This window comes from Arvicola amphibius, chromosome 6, assembly GCF_903992535.2.
Source record: "Arvicola amphibius chromosome 6, mArvAmp1.2, whole genome shotgun sequence".
In the NCBI taxonomy this organism is placed as follows: Eukaryota; Metazoa; Chordata; class Mammalia; order Rodentia; family Cricetidae; genus Arvicola; species Arvicola amphibius.
The window spans coordinates 135,315,869-135,332,138 of record NC_052052.2 but is presented as its reverse complement, the minus strand read 5'-3'; the positions used below and the strand labels follow the sequence as shown (position 1 = coordinate 135,332,138).

Genomic DNA, 16,270 nt, shown 5'->3' with positions numbered 1-16,270 from the left:
CACCAAAGGCCCAAAGCAGCAGGCACGAACATTCACAGACCCAAACCTCAACCCGAGGAGCCAAGATAAACTTTCCTTTAGGAGGCTGATCATGTCAGGTGTTTTTCATAGTACCAGAAGCGTTATCCTTATTTGGAATTCTTTAATCATTTAAAAACGAAGAAGTAACTTCTAGCTCACAGGCCATGTGTGAGATTTGGCCTGCAGGCCTCAGCTGGCAGTCCCCTGATGCAGACTATTTCCAAGAACACTTTCCATGGCCAAATTGTCTGTGAGAATTAGATAGAACCAAAGGGAGCATGGAGCTACTCAGGCCCGGGACACAGAGCCTCTCATCGCTTGAAAAGCATGTGAAGCAGCAAGGTTGGAGTCTATTCTCTTTTTCTTTCTTTTTTTTTTTTTTTTTTTTTTTGGTTTTTCGAGACAGGGTTTCTCTGCAGCTTTTTTAGAGCCTGGCCTGGAACTAGCTCTTGTAGACCAGGCTGGCCTCGAACTCACAGAGATCCGCCTGCCTCTGCCTCCCGAGTGCTGGGATTCTATTCTCAAGCTTTGCCAGGTCGCATCACTGAGACCCCTGTGAAAAACTTCGTAGCAAACTCTTCAGTAGCCACATCAGCAATAGTTAAAGAGGATTTCCTGGGGTGTGAATGGCTCATTTATTTCTATGACAACCGAACTTTTGAAATGAGCTGGCCCCTCTGAATGCTGCATCCAGGGAAGAAGGTTCTACAATGGCTCTTGGCAGTGTGTCCTAATTCTAGGCCTTCATCTACACCAAGGGACAGTGGCATTGCTTAGACATGCCGTCCAGAAAGCTAGCTATCTGGGGGAAAGTTTCTCTTGTGGTTTATACCTCAGAATCCGGCAAAGTTGTTAAACTTCTTGAAAACTGGTTAATTTCTGAAATGTCATTTCCTGGTTTGATTTGCCTTCAGTGATATGCTTCTCTTGCAGTGATTCTCAACCTGTGGGTAGCAACCCCTCTCAGGGTCACATATCAGATATCCTGCATATTGGATATGTACGTTATGATTCATAACAGTAGCAAAATAATAGTTGTGAAGTAGCAGGGAAATAATTTTATTGTTGGGGTTACCACAACATGAGGAACTGTGTTAAAGGGTCAGTGCATTAGGAAGGCTGAGAGCCACTGTTCTATTGGCTGTATCATACCATATAAAGTTACCACCAGCAAAGATTTATTAAACATGTAGTATATGCAGAGAACTAACTTTTCCTATAGTCCTCACTGAATTCTTCCAAGGCTCTGTGAGGTAAAATATTATGTCTCTTGAAGTAGGCTGAACATTTATGTCCTCATCTTGGAACCTGTGAAGGCTACTACCGTATATGGTCAGAGACATGGCCATTGCTGTTAGATTAGGAATCTCGTGTTTGGGAGGGCATCCTCATACAAACATCTCATAAGAAGGAGGTGGAGAGCTTTGCCACGGCTTGGAAAGGCAAGGTGATGACTGAAACGGGAGGCCTCAGGGCTGCCTCTGAAGACGGGGGAGAGCCTTGAACTAGAAACAGGTTGCGCACTGGAAAATGTGGTTGTTTTCTCCCTTAGCCCTTCCAAGGGAGTGAGGCCTGGGCAGCACTGTGACCCAGAGCAACTTACTTTACATTTCTGTTCCTCAGAATTCTGAAGTGATTAATGTGTGCTTTCAAAACACCCATATGTTCATGCGTACGTATATATGTATATAATTTTTTCCTTATCTGTTTTTGTGTGTATGTGTGTTGTGTGTTTGTGTTTTTTGTTCATGTGTGTGCATATATGCAGAGGTCAGAGGTCAACTTCAGGTGTTGCTCTTCAGGTGTTGGCCACCTTAATTTCTGAGACAGAGTCTTTCCTCTGGTCTGACTCACGCCTGAGCTAGGCTGGCTTGCCAGTGAGCTCTGGGGAGACATCACCTCTTCCGCCCCAGTGCTGGGATTCTGAGCACACACTACCACACCTGGCAATTTACATGAGGTTCTGGGTTACTGCAACAAGTTACTTAGGCAGAGAGACTTGAACAACCAACTTTGTCTTCTCAGATTTCTCAAGTTTTAACAAGTTTGAGATCAGGGTGGGCAGTAGGACTGGGTTCATGGTGTGGGCCTCTGACTCTAGAGGGTCTCTTTTGTAAAAGAAAAATCCCATTTCTGTGGGTGCTGCTTTCATGATCTAATGCCTTACGGAAGTCCTGCCTCCTAATTCCATCATCTTAGAAGTAGGATATAACATACACATTAAAATTTTATTACTATTGTGTGAGTGTGTGTGCGACTGATTGTGTGTGGACAGGAGCGTGGGCACACCCCTGATAGTGTGTGAGGTCAGAGGACAGGGGTGTGGCATCAGCTTCCTTCTATCTCAAGACTGTGGAAACCAGCTCAGGTGACCAGGCTTGCTGACGTCTCATTGGCTCTTAGTTCATGGATTGTTTTGGTCGAGGCACAAGTAGTCCGTCCGTCTGTAACACTGGCTCCTGCTCTTCCGCTCACCCTATTTCTCCCACTGCTATTGATCTCTCTCCTCACATAACAATAAACATTTTTGTAATTTCTATTGTTTGTGTTAATGAAGGCTGCATATGAGTAAATACACTAGTAGGCACTGGTACCACATAACTAGGCTTTTTAAAATATTATTTTATGAATTAATGTAGGAAGATTCCCGCATAGTCTCGCATTTAGATTTAACAACATTGGCTGCTGCTTCTTTTTTCTTTTTTTGCAGTTCTCTTACTTGAACAAGTTAGGACTTCTGCTTTTCAGAAAAATGTGCTTGCTTCCTGTTTAGATATTTTTATTTTTAATTACTTATTATTATTATTGTAATGTATTATTATGTACAGCCATACTGACCTCAAAGTCACTACGAAGTCAAGGATGACCTTGAACTTCCACATTCTCTAGCCTCCACCTCCCAAGTGTTAGGATTCGAGGCACGAACCACCACATCTAGCTTCTTAGTTTGTATCTAACATCCAAAAACCGCTTCTAATGGTCCCTCTTTCTCTTGAAGGATTTTGTTTTTAATGATTCAGAAAACAATTTCTATCTTAAGTTCTCTCCTCTTGGAACTAAAATTACAACTGCAACAAAAAAAGACAAATGAAGCCCGACCCTAGAATATCACAGCAACTACGTTTCCGGCCTGACAGTTGGATCCCAGAAGTCCCAGAGGTGCTAACACCGCCCCAAAACCTTGCTGGCCAGAGTGTAATTCCAGGCAGCCTTTGAATGAGGCTGCTGCCCTATAAACCCACGAGCAGAGTGGGAGACTCTCTGCATCCGGGAGTGTACAGACAGCCAACCCCCCAAAGCTTGTGTCCTTTCAGAAGACAGAGTCAGGACCACCCCCTGCAGGAGCTCCTAGGGTTCAACTTGCCTTTCTGCAGAGCTCAGAGTGCACCCATGATCCCCTCAGTCTAAAGACCGTTGAGTGGTTTTCACATGGCCATGGTTTTCTTCCTGAGCTGTCATGACTTCCAGCTACAAACCCTATTTTCAGCCACAAACAGGCTCCGTGGCAATACCCACAACCCTCGTAACCACTCAAGGTAAGGGATCTTTCTAAAGTAGATGTTCCTCAAAGCCAAAGACAGGCAACTCCACTTGTCTGGGGCGCATCATTTTCTCAGCTCCCTGAACTCTGCCTGGTCATGCCATGACTTCTTTTGCCTTTACACACACAGTTCTCTCTGTGAACTCTCCTCCACGCTCCTCTATGCAATTCTACACAGCAACAAAGTTCTGCACACCAGGGTTAATTAAGAGCCCGGCTTTTAGATTTAGAGAGGCCAGTGATGGATGTGCTTTAATTCCACAAATATTTACTCAAGGTTTTGCCTTCTCTGTCACCCAGGAGCATACTTTCTACAGTATTAGCTGGAGAGCCTTTGCAAAATTAGCTAGCATCTCTGGCCCCATGTTTATACTCATAAAGCAAAGACCATGCCAGTGAAGCACTAGGCATTGTCCTTGACACACACAGGCAGACTCTTCAAAGTTTTGTCCAGCTACCTATATCATTCTTCAAGTTTAAATTTATGTTAGGTGATCCACAACTTACTCTGTTCCAATCACACAACCCCTGCCTCTGAGACATCCCTTCCAAAAAACATTTATCCTTCCGTTTTTTTCTCTATTGGCTGATGCACCCACTATTCTTGGATGAAAACTCTGCATGTTTCCTTTGTTCCAAGTGCCCAGGGCTTATCCCGAGATTTAATTACTCTGCCGAGAAGGTCCACCTCCAGATACATGCTCCATCCCAGACAGTGAGGCAGCCCTCATGTCCCCCCTTTCCTCCCAGCAGACCTAATGTTCCTGCCTCTTCTCCAGGAGAGTAGAAGGACACAGGAGGCTTGGCTGCAGTCTGAGGGAGCATCTGGGACACAGACTGGCCAATCACACGAGACTGAATGACCTGGAGAATCAAACCCCAACTGTCCACGCATCTCAGATCTTGGCATCAACCACACCTTAAATGAACTTGTCACCGGCAGTCTAGGCAGGCTCCCATTTACCCCGAGAACAGCAAGCATAACAAGGTGAACTCTCACCATCCAACCAACTATTCTCCTTTTCTTATTTTTAACTTTTAGGATGCATTTGTTTAAAGGAACAAATGAGTCCATCAGCCTACTCCAGAAATCAAACTGGCCCTCTGTGTCTCCCAGGCCAGATCCTTGGGTGGCAGAAGTCAGGGTCAGCTATTTGTCCGAGAGTTTCTTTCATTTCTCCCAGCTTATGGTGGGATCAACATGTGGGCTCAGTGTCTCCTCTTCATCTCAGGCCACATTTCCCCCATTTTCTCACAGGTTTCCTAAAGCCCACTTTTCTACAAACCAGCTCTTTTTCTTGCTATTGAAAATGGATCCTAAGGCCCGTTTCTCCCCACTGTGTCATGATATCACAGAAGAAAAAGGCGAGGGGAGGCGCCAAACTCAGACTTCATAACTAACCCTCTCCTGACTTCTGGCTCATGGTGCCAACAGCAAGAGTCCTCTCAGCAGAATCCTTCTCACTGTGTGCCACCTCTCTAAACAGTGGCCCCAAGGGTGAAGTTTCTCACACATGCTTCAGGACACAGTCAAACCACAGCACCTCTCCCCCCCTTTGCTGGCTTGATTGTCAGGGAAACCTTGACACTGGATGCTACTTCCAAAGTGCTTGCTGCTTTCATGGTGGTGCAGCTCACATCACAAGTGCTCCAGAGGTGGCAGCTGAGGAACAGAGATCTTTAGAAAAAAATGATTTGACGCTTACTCAGTTTGTGTCCCAGGACGCCATGGGTACCCTGGGAAGTCTGCCCAGGTGCAGGATTTGGGGGAAATAAAGGAAAAAAAGCTTGTTGGAGGATCACTGATCATTTGTTTTTGTTGGGGCTGAACGCTTAGCCCGGGCTCCACATCTAGACTGTTAATCTCTCTCTCTCTCTCTCTCTCTCTCTCTCTCTCTCTCTCTCTGTCTGTCTGTCTTAGTTATTTTCAGCAGGCTGTCTCACTCTTCCTCTTCCTCCCCTTCTCACAGCTTCCAAGAGCTGCCCATGGCCCTTAAAGATTCACTGCAGCTGAACAGAGCCCTGGGCTGCTGATCACCTCGTCCCTCACCCATACCTACTTAGTACTTATGTTGTCCACACCACAAGGCCTTAATTTCCCCATAAACCCAAAACAAACATTTCACAAGACCTTACCGCAACTCTGGTAGAGTACTTCCAAGCCCCCACTGCTGCAGGCCGTGTGCGTGGGCCAAGCATCCCCTCTGCCGTGGCCGCTGCTGCTGGGAGAGGTCAGAGTCCACACAAGGAGAGCAGCTGCGACACTGTTCATGGCTAAGGGTTGTGTGTGACCAATGCTAAATAAAAAGGCCTCCAAGGTTCATTCTACCCCCCTCCCCCCCGCATGAAAAGGGTGGTATGTTTAGTTTCACTTCTCAAATACTAAGCTCTGGGGAATCGAAGGTGAGAGGCCAAAAGCAGAGAGCAAAGAGGGGCATTTGAATACTGTTCCAGAGGGTCTTTTCTCATTTGAAATAGTAGGTGTGTGTGGGTGTGGGTTAGGTTGAAAGCTGACTTCCTGCTTTTGCAGGAAGAGGTGTAGCATGACTCCTCAGAAGAGCCCTCCTTAGAGTCCTAGTCCCCCAGTGAAGCCATAAACTCAGGCCACCATGTGTTTTCCATCAGTGTGCATCTTTGAAGGCTCCTGGTGGGAGACAGAGCTGGATAAAGCCAGCAGGCACATTTGGCATTTGGAGGGTTGTATATATCATTAGGGATCTGGAATGAGGCTTTTGCCCCCTCTGTACTGGCTCCTCTCTGGCTTTGGCTCTGGCTTTGGGGTTAGGAGTCAGCAGTACATTGTCCAGCAGGAGAACAGGACCTTGCCCTTGGAGCCTTGCAGAATGTCTCTGAGCGTGTTGGCTCTCTGTGAGGATGTGTGTGCCCGCATGTGGAGGTCAACAGACAACTTCTGGGACTCAATTCTTTCTTTTCACTGTAGCTTCTGGGGATGGAACCCAGGTCACCAGGCTGATGATGTAAGTGCTTTTACCCACTGAGTCATCTCATTGTCCTGCGGCCTCCATTAATGTTAGTTCTACTCTTGGTCTCTGGTGGGATCATTGATGTCACTTCTTAAAGCCAAGAAGGTTCTTTCTTCTGTGGACTCCTGTTGTTCTACTTCAGAAGGGGGAGTTTTCTTAATCTCAGCCCCACCCCCACTCTGCATAGTTCACCAGATTCATGGCCAAGGCCAGCAGTCCTCCAGAGCAATAGGGAACAGTTTCTCACGGCAGGAGGAGATGAATTATATTCCATTGAGAATGTACAAAATATTTTTAGAAGATTTCTCAAAAAATTATATCTTCTTGCATGACAGATGGCATTTCTTTCCTTATAGGAAAAAAGGAGAGAGCCTTCAAGGAGTTATATGTCCTTGTTTTGAGCACCGAGAAGCAGGACTTGACCCCGACCGCTGATGGTGACCCATCTGCTTCAGAAAGCAATCCCTAATGACATAATCTTGAGTTCTGTTTGGGTTTGGATATTAACTGTCTACTGGAGTCCCACATTCTAAGTGCTTGGTCTCCAGCCTGTGGAACTGCTGAGAGGTAGTGGAACCTTTAAATTAGGTCATCAAGGATTGGCCCTCAGAGTGGATATTGGGACTCTAACCGTTCTTTTTCATCTCTGTTTTGTTTCCAAGTTGCCACTAGACGATCAGGTTTTTTCCACCTGCGTCCACAACCTAACATGCTCCACTGCAACCCACACAACAATCGAGTCAAATGCCCTTGCCTTGAAACCTCTGAAGCCATGAAGCAAAATGCACTTGTCCCCCTTTCGTTTGTCTTAGGCACTCTGTCATAGTGATGGAACGCTGACTAACACAAGCGCGGTGGTTTGAAGAAGAATGGCCCCAATAGGCTCATGTATTTCAATGCTTAGTCACTGGGGAATGGAGCTGTTTGAAAGGATTAGAAGGGTTAGGAGATGTGGCCTTGTTGGAGGGAGTGTGTCACTGCGGGTGGGCTCTGAGGTTTCAAAAGCCCATGCCGGGTGTAGTGTTTCTCTCTCTCCCTATGGATCAGGATGTTGCTCTCAGCTGCTTCTCCAGTGCCATACCTGCTTGCCACGATGATAGTGGACTAAACCTCGGAAACTGTAAGGAAGCCCCTTAATTAAATGCTTTTTTTTTTTTTTTTGTGAGTTGCCTTGGTCATGGCGTCTCTTCACAGCAATAGAACAGTGACTAAGACAAGTTTTTAAACTAGAAACTTTATAAAGACAACAAAAATTCTTTTGAGAATGTCCTGTTCCTTACTATAGAATAAGATTCGAATCATCTTATGATAGCTATTTAAAATATGGTTATGTATATGTAAATGGTAACCGAACAGGCTGCCAGGCTCTGGTATCATCTTCCCCTTTAGCAAGTGGTGGCTAAAAAGGCTGAGTCTCTGCTCTTGTCTGCATTCCTCCTCTGCTTTTTGACAGCCCTCTTCCTCTGTCTCCCACTATGCTCCTTTCATAGTGGTCATATTGGGAGGGATGCCCTCCTTTTCCTGCAGGGTGCAAAGAAGAGTGTCTAAAGATGGAGAAGGAAACAGCAATGCGTGGAAGGAGAAAGGGAGGCAAGGTGAGCTGGGAAAGGGAGGCTGCTGAGTGGGCTGAAGCATCCTGTCTATAGGCGGGATGAGCCAAAGATATCTAAGAACAGAGTCTAAACCCTTAAGAGCCTGATGCAGGAGCGTTATGACTTTGAGGCCAGCTTGAGCTACATGAGATCCTTTCTCAAAACAATAACTGCCCCCTAACCAAACAATAACAAAATGTGCTCTTATTTTTTTTTTTTTGCTGTGCAGTGTGAGAGTCTAGATCATCTTCCATATCCCCCCTCTCTGTATGTGTGTTTAAAGGGAAGAGGCTCACCTTTGCATCAATTTCCTGTGAAGTTAGAGGTTAATGCCATGGGAACCCAGCCCCCTGAGAAAGTGATTCAGTTTCACTGTGGATATTGTATTTCTTTAGGACAAGGAAGGTGTTTTGGATCCGTTTTATCTCCCTCTTATGTGCTGCTCTGAACACTAAGACTAATTTCAACATCAGCAGCTCTTTCATTCTTCTTTCTAGTCAATGGTGCCTGCCCACCTCTAACTGGCCTAGGATACTTAGTACAGTCCAGAACTGTATGACCACGTATGGGTTGACAACTGACCAGACTTACAAAAGTGGCCAGCAGTACATCTTCTGTTTATAACACCACTGGCTTGCATTGTTTTTTTCTGTGCTAATTTAATCTTAAGTTGCCTTGCTCACTGTGACCCTGACAGAATCCGCTGCTAATGTTGCCAGGAAGAGATCACATGAAGCAACTGACCTAGAAAGCAAAGTCAAAGTGGTGAAGGGCAACAGAGGTAGAAACTCAGTGTTCATTGCTTGCTTCTTTGTCAGGGTGCCATTGCACCATGGGTGTGAGCTTGAAGAATAAAATCAAAGGAGGCCATTGAAAGACCTGCTTTATTAAAGCAATGAGAGTCACAGAAATTTAAAGAGGGCCTATATTAGATATGGAGAAACATCCAGAGATTGGGATGGAAGGTCAGACGTGTATTTATCCTATCACTATGAGAGTCATGGCCAAAACCAGAAGTTTGTTTTCAGTGTTGCAGGAAAAGCCTGGACTCCAATTCTTTGAATTTACTATTGTTTCTAAGTGCCTTAAAAAGACTGGAAGACCTTTGCCTGGTGAGCAGAGTCTGGAGGGCCAATGTCAAGGCATTTTGGAAGGAGTTTTGGAAATGGTCGATCATTGACTTGGTGGAGTCAATCTTCAGTGCCATCCAGATCTGTGTCACGTTCTCTGTGATGGTCCCACGATGGCCCAATGTTCCCCGTGTCATGTTTCTCAGAGCATGTCCCCTTGTTAAGTGTCCATGACTGCCTATCAAGCGGAATGTCTATCTTTCTCTGAGCCTGGCACCTTTTCCCTGTGTCCTGTCTCCTGGTTTCTGTCACACTATGGTGGGGGGAGGCAGGTTTTCCAGACTTTTAGGTTGAATGAAAACTGTAAACCGCTCTCAAGTCCTGGGACTACAGGCATGAGTTGCCATTCCTGGCTGAGAAAGAGATTTGAAGACTGAAAAGCAGGATTCTCTGATAGAACTTCCGAAATACCTCATGTAGCTCTGCTGCTGCATATATACAATAAACCATAACATTTTCCAAGCCTACTAGCTCATTAAGTTGTTCCCATTAACCATTTTCTCTAATGGATTAACCATAGCAGGCGTCTATGAAATGCTAGTATCTCCTCATTTTGTTATTGTTGCCACATTTGTTATCATTATTAATGTCTAATTACTCCTGGAACATAATATGTAAAGTATTTTGTTTCTAAATGAATCTATAAATTCTATGGCAAACTCTAAGCAGAAATGAATTTTGGTTGAGGAATACATTTGCTATTCAAGGGAAGAGGTAAGCACTATACATCAGCTAGATCAATTTCCCAATGATTTAAAGGGCAACACATTGCAGCATCTGATTAAAACAGAAGAAATTACTCAGATGTGCAGGGCATGGAGGTCTCATTTGAAAAGACTGATAATTATTGTACTCTATAGCACGGGATAAATTAGCAATTTGCAGCCAAAACTCTGCCCCACAAATTGAGAATGCTTTCAAGGTTTCATCCTGATGAGACTGAAGGAATTTCAGTAAGTTCAAGGAGAGACCCTGTGGGAAACTAAAAGCATCGTAAAGAATGGGGAGATGGCTGATACATGGCAGGTAGTGGGGAGATGATTCTTACATGGCAGGTATTGCAGCTAGAACCTGGGGCTTTGGCTTCTGTGTATGCCTCCAACTCTGACTGGCTTCAGAACTTCTAGATATCACTATAGGATGAGTGCTTGCCACATTTAAATCAACTCTCTGCATTATGATGCTGGACTGGAAGCTGGTAGCTGGGATAAAATAACTTCCTATCCCAACATCAGGCATGGAAGCCCTCTTTCTAGTTGTTTGTCAGGGTTGTCCAAGGGTCTTCCCAAACATTATAAGCTATTGTTACTGACCTTGGCTGCCCCACAAAGGTAAGTCTCTATTGCTGAAAACATCACTTCAGACACAGGGTCCAGGACTCCTGAGCTTGAACTAACTTGAAAGTCTCCTCCTTGAGGACTATTTTTCATGGTACCAGAAGTTTCCATGAAAGCATCTGAAGGAGAGAAGCAACAATGAACTACAACAATGGACAGCATGGTACTATAAATCTAAGCTGTAGTAGTGGCGCAAATACCTTGACAGTAACCAACACCTCTCTACTTGAACTTAAGACCTGATAGACAAAAGGGAAGTCCATCACTGAGAGGTCAGGGCAGGAACCCAAGGCAGGAAATGAAGCAGAGGCCATGGAGGAATGCTGCTTACTGGTTTGTTCTCTAGGCTCGCTTTCAGCTACCTTTCTTATCTCCTATGGCCACCTGTCTAGACATAACACTGCTCACAGTGGACTGGGCTTTCCCACTCTCTTAATCAATAGATGCCTCCAGATTTGCCTAGAGGCCAATGTGAAGAAGACATTTTCTCATTGAGGTTCCTTTTCCCCAGCTGATCCTAGCTCATGTCAAGTTGACAAAAAAACAAAACAAAACAAAACAAAAAAACAACTAACCATCACAGAATTTTATTCATTCATACTTTCTGCTATTTTCTGTTTCTCCTTCTCATTATTGTGTGCTCATTGCCTACCGTTCAGTAAGTAGTCAATAATACGTTTTGGATTGAATGGAAGAGATTCCAAGGTAGTGTGGTCCAACAAGCTTGTCTTTTGGCCAAGGCTGTGGACTTCCAGACTCTATTGGCGATCACAAAAAAGGCAAGACAAGTGACTTCTCCTCTTCGAAGAGTCTGTAACACCCCAAGAAATTAATAAAGTGTAGCGTCATCTTTTTCTGAAAGTAGGCCAGTTTCCTTTTCCTCTTCTTGTCTCTCATGCATTTTAACTGAAGAACTTCTCAGGCAGGGAGGCTAAAGGAAGGGGGGAATGAAACACCGATAACCTCAACATCCAACAATCTCTATTGTTGAGGCATGGAGAAATTAATTTGAATGTGCGCGCACACTTGTCATCATCCTACAGCGCTTACCTTGGCTATCTGCCTCCTTCCATCAGAGAATCTCAGTGACTGTGAGCTCTGCTGCTGTGCAGCTGCATCTGTTTACACTCTGGATGCTCAGCTAGCCATCAATAGCAAAAATAACAGAAGCGAATGCTGAGGGGAGTGTCTTTGCTATGTTTGAATTTAGCTGTGATTAGTTCTTCAGAGTAAATTACAGAGAAATTCTTGGTGAAAAGAATTAGCAGATATTTGAAGGCTTTTGACACATACGATCATATTTTCACCCAAGAACCCTAGGCAATTTAACAGTCCTCCCAGCAGTTGTGCATTATGGTTGATTTTTTTTGGCCATTTTAGTAGACAAACATTAGTGTCTCCTTACGTCTATTTACATTTCTTTCAGCAACAATACAAGTGAACATCTTTTTACCGTGTCATGCTGGTCATTGGTTTGTACTTCTGCCTTTGTAAATTCTTATACATTGCCATTGATTCCTTTTTTCCTCTTATGTTAAGTTCAAATGGAAAAAATAAAAACTAGGAATTAATGAGAAGCCCAATAATAAGCATTATCACCCCTCCATCCTGCACAGTGCTCCTCATCCTTCGATAAACTGCTATGGTCTGGTGCGAGCACAGAAAATCTGAGGTTTCCTTAAGACTCAAGTTTACTGTTAACAAAACACCCAGTGCTTATCACATATTTATGTATTACATATAATATGTACATAATATGTAATATATGTCTATAATATATGTATATATGTTATATATCGTGTAATATATATATACATATATACATGTGTGTGTATATAACTATCTATATATATGATATGAAGAATTCTGGAAGTAAGATGCTGTGTTTTCTTGGATCACCCTCTCTATTTGAACATGATTAACTGAGAAGCTTTATGGGAAAAGTTGACTTCTTCAGCGACATTGCTCCAGCTGCTACTCTCATCAGTGAGCACAATTTTGATGACTAGAAAACACTTACTTAGCAGCTTGTAATGCCTGGTCTCTCCCTAACCTCTGGACGGTTGTTAAGAGCCGCAAGAGGCACATGACCACCTTGTTACTCTTGAACAAATACTAAAACTCTTGCTCAACAGTAGCTTTCCTCCCTACACAAAAAAAGCCTCAAGAAGAAGAATGCGTCTAAGGAAGAGGTTGCAAAGGTGGTGGACTGAGACCTGTGTGGCTTCGGGGTGGGACCTGGGTAAGGCACAGACTCTTGTCTGCAACATGAAACTTCACCGTACAGCTTTCAGGTTTGAGCCAAGTGTGTACGGAGAGTATTTGTTGGCAATTTGGCACTAAAACCCTGGTAGCCCTTTGTTCCCGAAAAAGGGTCTTGCTCTGCAGCACAGGCTGAATTGAAACTCACTATGAAGCCCAGATTGGCTTAAAATTTGCATCCACTCAGCCCCCCAAGCGCTGGGCTTGTAGGTTCCAAGCTGTGCCCTTCACCACAGAGCTCTCTTTTCCCAAGTGAATGGATAAACAAGTAGATGAGCTACGTGCAAAGGAGTAAATGCAGGGGACAGATATTAGATTCAGTTTCTTTCCCACAGAACTGGCTACTCCAGCCTTCATACCAAGTTTTTACCTACACCTATTTTAGCTAGAGATGATGAGAGATCAGTGGCCCACACCCATGCATCTATTTCTCCTATCTAGTCTCTGCTTGTTTTTCTTTCCTGCCTGCTGTATTTACATTTTATTTCTGAAGTATTTAATTTTCATCCCTGTCCTAGTTTCTTTTCTTCTTGCTGTGATAAAAAAAAAATATCCTGGTAAAAGCAACCTGAGAGGAAAGGGGTCCATTTCAGCTCCCAGTTCAGGACGATTGTCCATATGTTGGCCGGGAAGTCAGGGCAGCAGGAGCCAGGAAGTCAGGGCAGCAGGAGCCAGGAAGTCAGGGCAGCAGAGGCCAGGAACAGCTGCTCAGAGTGCACCTACGATTAGGAATGGAGAGTAGTGAATGAATGCAGGCTGGTGCTCAGTTCCCTTTCTCCGTTTGGAAAGTCTAGAGTCCTAGTCAGTGCCACTCAATGAACATAACCAGGATAATCTCCAAAGGCAAGCGCTGAGGTCAATCTCCCAGGTGATTTCAGATGTTGTGAAGTTGTTGGCAGTTAACACCCCATTGTTGTCTTATCCTCTTAGCTGTACCCCCTGACTGGCATTTTCCACTGCTGTTATGCTTACCAATGGGATAGCCATAAATTACATTAGAAACTGAAAAGTCACCAAAAGGAACTGAGATGGGCTGACCCATGGCTTAACCACACCACAACTTCTAGAGAATTCATCTAAAAGGAATATAAAACATTTCACTAGTGATTTTCTTCTTCCATTTGGATTATATGCTGAAATGAAAATATCTTGGACACACTGGGCTAAGTAAAATATTATGCTATAATTATTTTCTTTTATGCTTTCAACATGACTGCCAGAAAATGTGAAGTCCTAAATAACTTGGATTCGTGGCTGACCTTGCATTTTTGTGGGGTACTGTTTCCTTAGGGATGATAGCATGCATTCACAAGAAACTTGAAATAGTACATTTCCACTTATGCTTTGGTTCTTTATTCAACTGCACATATTATAGTTCCCAGGACCACCAGCCCAGTGGTGGCCCTGCCCATAGTAAGCTGGGCCCTCCCACATGAGCTATCAATCAAGAAAATTCACTCTAAGCCAATCTGGTAGAAGCCAATCTGGTGGGGGCCAGTCTGGTGGAGGCCAATCTAGTGGAAGCATTTTATCTCCTGAGGTTCCTTCTTCCAATATGACTATAGCTTTGTCAAGATGACATAAAACTAGCCAGCATAAGTACCTAGAATAGAAGAATGAGGACAGAAATTAAACCATGGCTACTAGAGGCTTAAAAGAGGAGGAATGGAGAATTGTTTAATGGTCACATTAACAATAACCTTCTCTTTAGGGTAAGAAAAAAAATAATTCTGGAAAGGTCTTATTATTACTAAATTATACACCCAAAATTGTTGAAAAAAAAAAAAGAAACCAAATTTGTTTTTCAAAAAAATGACATTGGAAAGGAAAGCCCAAACTACTATGACTAACTGTTTTTGTTTTTTCGGACAGGGTTTCTCTGTGTAGCCACGACCGTCCTGAAACTCGCTGTGGACCAGGTTCTGCCTCTGGAGTGAGTGTTGGGATTAAAGGCTTTTGCTATCACTACTCGGCTGTCACAGTACTTGTGATGGCAGAAAAGAGACTTAAAAATCTCAAGAGAAAGTCAGGCGGTGGTGGTGCATGCCTTTAATCCCAGCACTTGGGAGGCAGAGGCAGAGGCAGAGGCAGGCGGATCTCTGTGAGTTCGAGGCCAGCCTGGTCTACAAGAGCTAGTTCCAGGACACTCTCTAAAGCTACAGAGAAAGCCTGTCTCCAAACAAAACAAAGCAAAATAATCTCAAGGGAAGAATGGCGTTTTCTCAGTATACTCGACATAGCTGGCAAACTCACCCTGGCATCTATGCTGTTATTTTTCTTCCCTGCTCAGGTCTGATAATCGTGCAGAATTTTCAGACCCACTGCTAATCATCTCAAATAGGTATTTACTGGAGTGATGGCACCAGAGCCAGTTCATGGGAGCACAGAGCAAAAAGTGACACCAGGCAGGCAGTATGGTTTATATTACCCATGGACTATGTGCATAATGCATATATTTTATGCTGAAACCTATTTGTCATCTATCTACCAATGTATCTATCATCTATCTGTCTGTCTGTCTGTCTGTCTGTCTGTCTGCCTGCCTGCCTGCCTGCCTGCCTGCCTGTCTGTCTGTCTGTCTGTCTGTCTGTCTTTTATCTGTCTATCTCGCTGAAACCTATTTGTCATCTATCTACCAATGTATCTATCATCTATCTATCTATCTGTCTGTCTGCCTGTCTGTCTGTCTGTCTGTCTGTCTGTCTTTTATCTCTCTCTCTCTCTTTCTCTCTCTCCCTACCTATCTGCCATCTGTCTATGTTCTTTACAATCTGCCATTCTTGACATGCAGTGAAAGGAGCACATGTGTTAGTTTCTTTTTTCTTTGCTGTGACCCATCCCTGACAAAACAGTGACAGAAAGGTTTATTTTTGCTTCCCAGTTTGAAGAGATCCAGCGCATCCTGGTGGGGAAAACTTGACAGCAGTGGCCTGGGGTGGTTGGTTATATTGTGTCTTCAATCAGGAAGCAGAGAGAGACCAACACTAGTGCTCGGCTCACTTTTTTCTTTTTGTTTAGCCTAGGATACCAGCCCATGGGACAGTGCTGTCCATGCTGATGAGGGGTCTTCCCTCATCGGATAAGCATTTCTAGAAATTCCTTGCCTGACATGCCCTGGGGTGCATCTCCCTGATGATCCCATATCCAGTCCAGCCCACAGTACAGAATAACCACCACAGGGCACTCAGCATCTTCACAGTTATCCATTTAGCGATTGTGCAATTGGAAAAGAAAATCCCAAAATAGAACTCAACTTGGCACCGAGTAGAGATTGCCACTTTCATTTTAAATGCTACTTCCTCAAACCTTAAATAACATCCCCAGGAGCTTCAAAAGTCAGCTTCCTGTTTCAATATCGTCCTTTCTGATTTGTCTTTAACACTTCCCAGGGAGAGAGGAAAAC

The 16,270-nt window shown here is 44.1% G+C and overlaps 1 protein-coding gene across 1 annotated transcript in view; it reads right to left on the bottom strand.

Moving 5' to 3' along the window:
- Ly86 (lymphocyte antigen 86) overlaps nt 1-5,870 on the bottom strand; it is a 59,531-nt gene extending 53,661 nt beyond the window's left edge. Inside the window, exon 1 of the mRNA XM_038335050.1 lies at nt 5,699-5,870. Coding sequence (XP_038190978.1) covers nt 5,699-5,834 — 136 coding nt within the window. The 5' untranslated portion in view covers nt 5,835-5,870. The remainder of the gene's footprint in view (nt 1-5,698) is intronic.
- Between the last annotated feature and the right edge of the window lie 10,400 nt (nt 5,871-16,270).